Below are 11846 nucleotides of genomic sequence, written 5' to 3' on the forward strand. Positions count from 1 at the left end.
ACACACACTAATATTGCCATACTCTGTCCCTCTCCATAACCCCCCTCTCTCACTCTCTGTCTGTCCTCTCTCTCTATCTATCTATCTCTCTATCTCTCAATCTCTCTATCTCTCTCTCTCTCTCTTTCTCTCTCTTTCTCTCTCACTTCCTCTCTCTCTCACTCTCTGTCTGTCCTCTCTCTCTCTCTCTCTATCTCTCAATCTCTCTATCTCTCTCTCTCTTTCTCTCTCTTTCTCTCTCACTTCCTCTCTCTCTCACTTTCTCTGTCCTCTCTCCTCTCTCTCTCACTTCCTCACACTCACATTTTCTCACTCACTCAGACATGGAAGCACAGTTAGTAGCAGCTGTCTCTTAAACAAACCAGACCGTCACTGATTCAAACTGGCACCAATCAGGGAAGGTGCCTGTCATCATTAGCTTAGCTGGCCACACACTCTCCTGTATGTCAGAGTAGCCAGGTGTAACATGCTGCAGAGAAAGACCAGATTAGGTCTAGGTCTTAGCAATAGCCACACCCATCTCTTTAGGATTGACACGATCATGTCATTTGTTACCTGATAGACTGCATCTGTAATGACTTGCCAAGGTGCCTTGGTAGCATGTGGACAATGCGATATGGTTGTGAGAAATTGTGATTAATTTGGGATTATGCATGATATGATTCTCTGATCTGATGTTATGCTTATTAACTGGTCAGTGACATGATCGTGTTATTCCACTTTGTACATACTAACCCTGATGACTTGTCGAATGGAATTCTACACACCTTATAGTTAGAGTTAGAGTTGTGGTTGAAGCCAGGGTTGTGGTTGAACTGGGATGTGGACATGATGCTAGGTTTAGGGTTGGGTCTAAGGTTAGGGTTGAACCAGGATGTGGACATTGTCGTGTCTTTGGGGGTACCATTAAACGGAAGATATGTTTATCAATTAGCTCCCTGTAATTATTATCACGCGATTAAACTGATTAATCGTTTAATTGTAATTAACTAGGAGATCGGGGCACCAAGGAGAATATTCAGATTACAAAGCTATAATTTTCGTAATATAACTTTCCTGTACTATAATATTATATTCTATTATAGTATAGGCCGATTATCTTCTAGTTTCAATGGTGTATTTACCTCTAGTCCAGTCTCATCCCAAACGTCGTAAATTGTTGTATCTGCACGAACCCAGTCTTTACTAAAATCATCCATACATCAATTGTCTTAAAATCATTTATTTACTACACTAAGTAATTAACAGAAAAACATACAAACAGTAATTATCATCACAAAGGATTGGTATCGGAATGTGCCCTTGTGGGCTAAACAGGCAGGTCGGCCTGTTGAACAATGGATCATAAACGGTCAGGCTCAGAAGTTACACAGAGTTCATTAATATGAACAATTGACAATTGAAGGCTCACTCATTCGGGAACAATTGCAATCAATATATATTTACGCTCAGTGTGTCGTCGTTCTTTGTTGGAGAGTTCGGTTCTGTTGGGAAGTTTTGTCCGCGTTCTCTCTCTCTCTCTCTCTCTCGGTTAGAATGGATCTTTCAGAGCGACATTCATTAATGTCGTCATCGAATGGTTGTTTCGTTGGTCTTCGCGTTCAATGATATAATTTACTTAGCTGCAGACTAATAATTAATATCAAAGACTTGTTCTTATTCTGTCAGTATCGATAGTCTAAAAGTTAACCACGTGGTATGGTTCACTTTCAGTAGAGGAATTGGAAGGTAAAACCTATTAGCCAACGGAGTGTAGGCCTGGTCTGGGGAAATGTAAATCAGGGGGTGTTTTATAGTGCCCATAGAACAGCTTCTCAAATGACGCCTGGTCCTGTATGGGTCCCTGGGGGCGTGCCTAGACTGAGTTAGATTTGGTTACAGAAATATAATTCTATCACATTACATCAGTACAATAGCATCTCAATGTCTTACAAAAGCTTTATCCTTATTAATACATTCCATACACCCATATGATGCAAGTCTTAAGCTGAGTCTATTATATAAACAGTTTTATGGTAATATGGCTATATTGTCTCTTCTGAGTATCACAAAATTGTACCAAGCGGATCAGTTCGTAGCTGGATTCTTCACCAATCTTCCATACCTTCTCCAGAACACAAAATGTCGCTTGGCCCTCCAATTCTATGAGTTGGAAGAATTTCCTGTGTCTCTCTATGGGCCATGTGGCCAGAGACTCTCCTGGAATTTTAGAGTTTTTACGACCCTTTACAGACAGGGTCGATTGGGTGCAAAAGGGAGGGGTCAACTGTCCTCCCTGTACCAAAAGAGGCCAACGTCATGACAACATGGAGCTAGTTTTAGCATTGGGTCTACGGTTAGGGTTGAACCAGGATGTGGACATAGAGCTGGTTTAGGGTTGGGTCCAAGGTTAGGGTTGAACCAGGATTTGGACATGAAGCTAGGGTAAAGGTTGGGTCTAAGGTTAGGGTTGAACCAGGATGTGGACATGAAGCTAGGGTAAAGGTTGGGTCTAAGGTTAGGGTTGAACCAGGATGTGAACATGAAGCTAGGGAAAGGGTTGGGTCTAAGGTTAGGGTTGAACCAGGATGTGGACATGAAGCTAGGGAAAGGGTTGGGTCTAAGGTTAGGGTTGAACCAGGATGTGGACATGGAGCTAGGTTTAGGGTTGGGTCTAAGGTTAGGCTTGAACTAGGATGTGGACATGGAACTAGGTTTAGGGTTGTTCTAAGGTTAGGGTTGAACCAGGATGTGGACATGGAGCTAGGTTTAGGGTTGGGTCCAAGGTTAGGGTTGAACTAGGATGTGGACATGGAGCTAGGTTTAGGTTTGGGTCTAAGGTTAGGGTTGAACCAGGATGTGGACATGGAGCTAGGGTAAAGGTTGGGTCCAAGGTTAGGTGTGAACCAGGATTTGGACATGAAGCTAGGGTAAAGGTTGGGTCTAAGGTTAGGGTTGAACCAGGATGTGGACATGAAGCTAGGGTAAAGGTTGGGTCTAAGGTTAGGGTTGAACCAGGATGTGAACATGAAGCTAGGGAAAGGGTTGGGTCTAAGGTTAGGGTTGAACCAGGATGTGGACATGAAGCTAGGGAAAGGGTTGGGTCTAAGGTTAGGGTTGAACCAGGATGTGGACATGGAGCTAGGTTTAGGGTTGGGTCTAAGGTTAGGCTTGAACCAGGATGTGGACATGGAACTAGGTTTAGGGTTGTTCTAAGGTTAGGGTTGAACCAGGATGTGGACATGGAGCTAGGTTTAGGGTTGGGTCCAAGGTTAGGGTTGAACTAGGATGTGGACATGGAGCTAGGTTTAGGTTTGGGTCTAAGGTTAGGGTTGAACTAGGATGTGGACATGGAGCTAGGGTAAAGGTTGGGTCTAAGGTTAGGGTTGAACCAGGATGTGGACATGGAGCTAGGTTTAGGTTTGGGTCCAAGGTTAGGGTTGAACCAGGATGTGGACATGGAGCTAGGATTAGGGTTGGGTGTAAGGTTAGGGTTGAACTAGGATGTGGACATGGAGCTAGGTTTAGGTTTGGGTCTAAGGTTAGGGTTGAACCAGGATGTGGACATGGAGCTAGGTTTAGGTTTGGGTCTAAGGTTAGGGTTGAACCAGGATGTGGACATGGAGCTAGGTTTAGGTTTGGGTCTAAGATTAGGGTTGAACCAGGATGTGGACATGGAGCTAGGTTGAGGGTTAGGCTTTCGGTTAGGTTTAGGCTTATGGTTAGGGTTTAAGTTATGGTTAGAGGACAGTGGGAGACATATCTGAATCAGGGTCTCCAATTAATATTCCTCTTGATTAGATCGTCTCTTTCATATGTATATTGTTTATATCTGATTACAGCCCATCTCACTCTAAATGACCTTGTTACATACATTACATGATGAAAGAAGTATTTACATTCACATAGGAAGTGACCTACAAAAGGTAAACGCTAGAATTCAATCAAATCCACCACACTGAGGTATTTACTGTGCACAGTATCTCTTTTTGCCATGGTAAATTCAAAATCCCATTAAGGCAGCAATTGTTTTTAACAGTGCAGAGGTAATTGTGTGTAGGAGTATCTGACCTCTGACCTATCTTACTCGCCAACGCTCCAGCCCTCCCAACCTCTGACCGTTGCCCTTTGACCTTTGCCCTTTGAACAGGCAGAGAAAGGTGCACCTTCAGACACTGAGGGAGAAGTCAGAACTAGACAGAATGACCCCCAGGGAGAGAATGAGGCTGAGGAAGCTGCAGGCTGCCGACGACAAGGCCAGGAGGCTTAGGTAGGACACCCGCACATACACACGCACGCACGCACATGTACACACACACACATACACACACACACACACACACACACACACACACACACACACACACACACACACACACACACACACACACGTACACGCACACACACACACACACACACAGCCCACACCACAGTCATTTGGTCCATGACCAGTATAGAGCCCGTGAGGTCCCGTTGGGATTCTCCTGGGGCTGATGCTTGGCTGGGTTCCCTTTTAAAGATGAAGAGAGATTTGTGTAAATGCATTCTCGCCTGCCCTAGTTTCCTTGGGCTGAACTGTGTTGGAGACGTGTCTACAGGGAACGGTACTGAGAGCGACAGAGGGGTGGTGGATGGGAAGGACAACAGGCCAGGCAACAGGGCTATTGATGTGCTCTATGGAGTTCCAACTTTTATATATTATACAAGCCATGACCTTCTCTCTCTCCTCCTCTCCTCTCTCCTCTCTCTCCCTCCCTCTCTCTCCCTCTTCTGCCTCTCACTTTCATCTCTCTCTCTCTCTCTCTCTCTCGCTCTCTCGCTCTGTCTCTCTCTCTCTCTCTCTCTCTCTCTCTCGTCTCTCTCTCTGCTCTCTCTCTCTGTCTCTCTCTCTCTCTCTCTCTCTCTCTCTCTCTCTTCGCTCCTCTCGCTCTCGTCTCTCCCTCTCTCTCTCCCTCTTCTCCTCTCCTTTCTGTCTCTCGCTCTGTCTCTCTCTCTCTCTCTCTCTCTCTCTCTCTCTCTCTCTCTCTCTCTCTCTCGCTCTCTCGCTCTGTCTCTCTCTCTCTCTCTCTTCTCTCTCTCTCTGTCTCTCGCTCTGTCTCTCTCTCTCTCTCTCTCTCTCTCTCTCTCTCGCTCTCTCTCGCTCTCTCTCTCTCTCTCTCTCTCTCGTCTCTCTCTCTCTCTCTCTCTCTCTCTCTCTCTCTCTCTCTCTCTCTCTCTGTGGGTCTCTATCTACCTGTTTTGTTTCTTTCTCTCTCATTTTCTCTTTCTCTCTATCTATGTCCTTCCTCCTCTCTCTCCCTCTTTCCCTCTCTTTCCCACACTCTGTTGTTTCTGGTTGATAACTACAGTGTTATGACCTCCTAGTCTTAATGATCAACATAACCCACTGCCATCTCACTTTTATACTGTGTTGCATCATTCATCTACAGGTAACTGCCAAGATAAAGGAAACCCCAACATAGTGTCTTAATAAGGCATTGGGCACCACGAGCCAGAACCGCTTCAATGCACCTTGGCATAGATTCTACAAGTATCTGGAACTGCAATTGGAGGGATGCGACACCATTTTCTTCCACGAGAAATTCCATCATTTGGTGTTTTGTTGATGGTGGTGGAAAACGCTGTCTCAGGCTCCGCTCCAGAATCTCCTATAAGTGATCAATTGGGTTGAGATCTGGTGACTGAGACGGCCATGGCATATGGTTTTACATCGTTTTCATGCTCATCAAATCATTTAGTGACCACTTGTGTCCTATGGATGGGGGGCATTGTCATCCTATGGGGGAATGAGCCATGGTAGACAAAATTATTTTTTATACATGACCCTAAGGATGTTTAACTCAGGAACCATACCTGTTTGGAAGCACCTGCTTTCATTAAACTTTGTATCCCTCATGATCTCAAGTGTTTCCATTATTTTGGCAGTTACCTGTATATTAAGATATAAGGCACGGGGGGGTGTGGTATATATGGCCAATATACCACGGCTAAGGGCTGTTCTTAAGCGGGGACGCAACGCGGAGTGCCTGGATACAGCCCTTAGCCGTGGTATATTGGCCATATACCACAAACCCCCGAGGTGCCTTATTGCTATTATGAACTGGTTACCAATGTAATTAGAGCAGTAAAAATTAAATGTTTTGTCATACAAGTGGTATACAATCTGATATACCATGGCTGTCAGCCAATCAGCATTCAGGGCTTGAACCAGCCAGTTTATAATATAATGTAACACTACAGGAGACTTGCTGAGGAGAAATACCAGGAAAACCACTTCCGAATGCAGGAGCTGAGGAGCCTCCATTTCGAGAAAGTCAGTTTGGACGTCTTGAATGTAAGAGAGACAATTCTAAAAGTTGAATGAAAAAGCTCTCTTAGGAAATAATGCATATACAGTGAGGGAAAAAAAGTATTTGATCCCCTGCTGATTTTGTACGTTTGCCCACTGACAAAGAAATGAAATACAAATCAGTCTATAATTTTAATGGTAGGTTTATTTGAACAGTGAGAGAGACAGAATAACAACAACAAAAATCTAGGAAAAAGCATGGCAAAAATGTTATAAATTGATTTGCATTTTAATGAGGGAAATAAGTATTTGATCCGCTCTCAATCAGAAAGATTTCTGGCTCCCAGGTGTCTTTTATACAGGTAATGAGCTGAGATTAGGAGCATACTCTTAAAGGGAGTGCTCCTAATCTCAGCTTGTTACCTGTATAAAAGACACCTGTCCACAGAAGCAATGAAGCAATCAATCAATCAGATTCCAAACTCTCCACTATGGCCAAGACCAAAGAGCTCTCCAAGGATGTCAGGGACAAGATTGTAGACCTACACAAGGCTGGAATGGGCTACAAGACCATCACCAAGCAGCTTGGTGAGAAGGTGACAACAGTTGGTGCGATTATTCGCAAATGGAAGAAACACAAATGAACTGTCAATCTCCCTCGGCCTGGGGCTCCATGTAACATCTCACCTCGTGGAGTTGCAATGATCATGAGAACGGTGAGGAATCAGCCCAGAACTACACGGGAGGATCTTGTCAATGATCTCAAGGCAGCTGGGACCATAGTCACCAAGAAAACAATTGGTAACACACTATGCCGTGAAGGACTGAAATCCTGCAGCGCCCGCAAGGTCTCCCTGCTCAAGAAAGTACATATACATGCCCGTCTGAAGTTTGCCAATGAACATCTGAATGATTCAGAGGACAACTGCGGTGAAAGTGTTGTGGTCATGTGAGACCAAAATGGAGCTCTTTGGCATCAACTCAACTCGCCGTGTTTGGAGGAGGAGAGGAGGAGGAATGCTGCCTATGACCACAAGAACACCATCCCCACCGTCAAACATGGAGGTGGAAACATTATGCTTTGGGGGTGTTTTTCTGCTAAGGGGACAAGACAACTTCACCGCATCAAAGGGACGATGGACGGAGCCATGTACCGTCAAATCTTGGGTGAGAACCTCCTTCCCTCAGCCAGGGCATTGAAAATGGGTTGTGGATGGGTATTCCAGCATGACAATGACCCAAAACACACGGCCAAGGCAACAAAGGAGTGGCTCAAGAAGAAGCACATTACGGTCCTGGAGTGGCCTAGCCAGTCTCTAGACCTTAATCCCATAGAAAATTTGTGGAGGGAGCTGAAGGTTCGAGTTGCCAAACGTCAGCCTCGAAACCTTAATGACTTGGAGAAGATCTGCAAAGAGGAGTGGGACAAAATCCCTCCTGAGATGTGTGCAAACCTGGTGACCAAGTACAAGAAACGTCTGACCTCTGTGATTTCCAACAAGGCTTTTGCCACCAAGTACTAAGTCATGTTTTGCAGAGGGGTCAAATACTTATTCTTATTTCCCTCATTAAAATGGAAGTCATTTTCTAACATTTTTGACATGTGTTTTTCTGGATTTTTTGTTGTTGTTATTCTGTCTCTCACTGTTCAAATAAACCTACCATTAAAATTATAGACTGATCATTTCTTTGTCAGTGGGCAAACGTACAAAATCAGCAGGGGAGATCAAATACTTTTTTCCCTCACTGTAATTGGATGAAAAATGTTTAGTTTTTACCCTCTACGACTTTAATTACTTGAATTAACTAATTGTTTAAGTGAAATTAGTAGCCGGTTTCTTTGGCCTGAGTTAAATTAAACACTAAGGGTGTCCCTTCTCCGTGAACCTCGTTTGGTATTCCCTTATGGTCTCATTAGCCAATCACTCGCTTCATAATTGAAACTCCCCCTAAAAATACCAAAAAAAATTGTCTTGTTAAAAAATTAAATATATACTTATGACTAATTGAATTGAAAACTCCATCACTTCCACCCAATAGGAGAGTGCAGGAGATGCAGTCCACCAGACTGCACCAATCCCATCTGAGAACTACCGGTCGCTGGGGTTGTTCACAGCCAATGGGAAGGCAGCAGCAGGACAAGATGCGAATGTCTGAGCCAGTGGGACGTGGTGAGTATACTTTCTTCTTGTACCTTTTATTTCTGTTAACGATGACCTACTATAGGATCATGTTTTTATGCAATACATCTTGGTTGGCCTGCAGTACATGTTTTTCTTGCTATACTTTATTTACTTTGCCACCATGGCATTTTTTTGCCTTTACCTCCCTTATCTCACATCATTTGCTCACATTGTATATAATCTTTTTTTTTTTTTTTTTTTTTTTCTACTGCATCATTGATTGTATGTTGTTTTACTCCATGTGTAACTCTGTGTTTTTGTATGTTGTCGAACTGCTTTGCTTTATCTTGGCCAGGTCGCAATTGTAAATGAGAACTTGTTCTCAACTTGCCTACCTGGTTAAATAAAGGTGAAATAAATAAATAAAATAAAATAAACATCTTGGTTGGCCTGTAGTACATCTTGGTTAGCCTGCAGTACATCTTGGTTGGCCTGCAGTACATCTTGGTTGGCCTGCAGTACATTTTGGTTGGCCTGCAGTACATCTTGGTTAGCCTGCAGTACATCTTGGTTGGCCTGCAGTACATCTTGGTTGGCCTGCAGTACATCTTGTTTGGTCTGCAGTACATCCTGTTTGGTCTGCAGTACATCTTGGTTAGCTTGCAGTACGTCTTGGTTGGCCTGCAGTACGTCTTGGTTGGCCTGCAGTACATCTTGGTTGGCCTGCAGTACATCTTGGTTGGCCTGCAGTACATCTTGGTTAGCCTGCAGTACATCTTGGTTAGCCTGCAGTACATCTTGGTTGGCCTGCATTACATCTTGGTTAGCCTGCAGTACATCTTGGTTAGCCTGCAGTACATCTTGGTTAGCCTGCAGTACATCTTGGTTGGCCTGCAGTACATCTTGGTTAGCCTGCAGTACATCTTGGTTGGCCTGCAGTACATCTTGGTTGGCCTGCATTACATCTTGGTTAGCCTGCAGTACATCTTGGTTGGCCTGCAGTACATCTCCCCGCCACTGTTTCAGTAAAAAGCTGAGGGATGGGGCTGGAGAAAAATAACCACTCTCAAATTCATAGACAGGGATATGGATGCAAGGACTGATCATCCATGATATCAAAATTATAGTTGTAACCATGTTTTGAGGCTATACAGTTTTGTTTATATTGACTTTGTTTACAAACGTGGGAGTAAAACAAGCTTATATTTAGTGTTCTGATGGGGTACGACAGTTAAACTAAGATCATGATGCATTTCTAAGTTATACAGTGGGGCAAAAAAGTATTTAGTCAGCCACCAATTGTGCAAGTTTTTTTTCTCATTTTGTCTGTCATAGTTGACGTGTACCTATGATGAAAATTACAGGCCTCTCTCATCTTTTTAAGTGGGAGAACTTGCACAATTGGTGGCTGACTAAATACTTTTTTGCCCCACTGTATTCTTCAAGAATCAATGGATACCATTCATTTATAAAATGTACTGTATGTAGCAACTGCAGAAATGTTTGTTGAAATTAAACCTTATGTAAACCCTGATGAAAATGTTACTTTGGCAAATAAAAATCTGTTCCCATTTATCCAAGACCACCTTAAAATGTATCGTGTGCTTGAATCTCGCCAAATTTTATTTTTCTATTTAACAACACTCAGGCACTTTGGAGGAATACACACGCACACACACACACACACACACGCACACCTGCGCCCAATCACACGCCCAATCAGGGCCGGCCCTGTGCCCAATCACACACCCAATCAGGGCCGGCCCTTCACCCAATCCTCTGAGATCGGTGAAGACCAGGATGTAAGAATAAGAAAATAGGACTTCAACAACGGTTATACTGTTGCAGCTGTAGTGCCCTTCAGGGTTGGGGTCAGTTTAGTCTCGTGTTGCTATTCCTCCAAAATCACGCCATTGTCACGCCTCCCATTGTAGGGAAGGTCGACGAGGCCCGGGTAAGTTTAAACTCAAGTCTATAAGTGGACAAGTGATTTCAGTTGAAAATAATGTCTGCAATTCACGTTGGAATCCGTCATTAATTTAAATGACTATTAAATATCCAATATTCCTTGATGAATGTCCAAACCCATAGACCAACCCCCTGCTTAACACTCGCTCCACTTCCACTTCACTGTGGGACCCCCATAGTGGGAGATCCAGGGGGTCCCTCAGATCTCCAATGCCCCAGATTCCCTCATCTCGGCTGGGAGCCCCTGGTGGCATGAAACCTCTCCTACTCTGACAGACCAGCCATAATGTAAAGCAGCCCAGGCAGTATCATCAAAGGCTGAGGAGCAGAGTGAACATGCATCACACAGTGTGCAGGAGAGAGTGTAACATAGAGGATGGCTCATAGTAATGGATGCATTTATTCTGTTCCAGCCCGTCCTCCCCATTTATAGTGTCACAAGCCACCACTGTTATTGTACTACACACACCCACTCACCCCCTCAAGGTGCACACTCACACACACACACACACACACACACACACACACACACACACACACACACACACACACACACACACACACACACACACACACACACACACACACACACACACACACACACACACACACACACACACACACACCCCCTCAAGGAGCACACATGCAAATAAGAAAGACAAGAGAAAAGTGCTTTGTTATTTTTACTAAACCACATTAAACCAAATCTCAATGGCCCATTGCCCCCTTTCCCCTTTCAACTGTAGACATGGTCTGACATTAAACATACCTCAAGCAGCCTCACTGGGGAATAAAGGCAAGTATTAGACTAAAATGAATTAGGAAATAAACATTGAATTATGCATGCCGATGACCTCTGTCCTTAGTATAAATAAACATACAGTATCACTGAGAGCCACAGGCAGCCCCAGATGCAACATGCTCACAGGTTTCAACACAGTGTGGTAGGATATAGGGCTGAAAGAAGATTATATTATCTGAGTTTGAGGTCAGATGACAGAGGTCTCTCTCTCTCTCTCTCTCTCTCTCTCTCACTCTCTCTCTCTCTCTCTCTCTCTCTCTCTCTCTCTCTCTCTCTCTCTCTCTCTCTCTCTCTCTCTGTCTCTCTCTGACAGTCCCAATTTGCCCAGTGAAGCACTTTTTCAAAGTCTCAGAACTCTTTGCAGTCGGTCTCAGAAAGTTGCAGAGTCTGTTGGACAGGGAGGGAGGATAGATTGACTGATGGGAGTACCTGGCCCTCTGTAACCTTGGCCGTGGTACTGCTGGTGCAGGTGGCCAAGATGAATGATACCTGGGGCAGCGGAGGGCACATGAATGAAACATTCTGGATTGCAAAAAACTGTTAGAGCTTGTTTGCATAAGTGATTATTCTGGTCTGGTATTAACATGAATTAAAATCAATAAAGCACTGAATCAGGTGAGATGGGACAGAAACCACTGACAGAAATCGACATCAGGTTATAAGCACCAGACAGACAGGGTGTGTG

General features: G+C 44.1%; 1 protein-coding gene across 1 annotated transcript in view; it reads left to right on the forward strand.

Moving 5' to 3' along the window:
- Positions 1-8439, forward strand: part of LOC106574086 (serine/threonine-protein kinase Nek11) — a 40943-nt gene extending 32504 nt beyond the window's left edge. The window contains exons 9-11 of the mRNA XM_082968594.1: positions 4130-4249; positions 6220-6313; positions 8309-8439. Coding sequence (XP_082824720.1) covers positions 4130-4249; positions 6220-6313; positions 8309-8425 — 331 coding nt within the window. The 3' untranslated portion in view covers positions 8426-8439. The remainder of the gene's footprint in view (positions 1-4129; positions 4250-6219; positions 6314-8308) is intronic.
- Positions 8440-11846: the final 3407 nt, after the last annotated feature.

Source organism: Salmo salar, chromosome 02, assembly GCF_965601325.2.
Source record: "Salmo salar chromosome 02, fSalSal1, whole genome shotgun sequence".
Taxonomy (NCBI): Eukaryota; Metazoa; Chordata; class Actinopteri; order Salmoniformes; family Salmonidae; genus Salmo; species Salmo salar.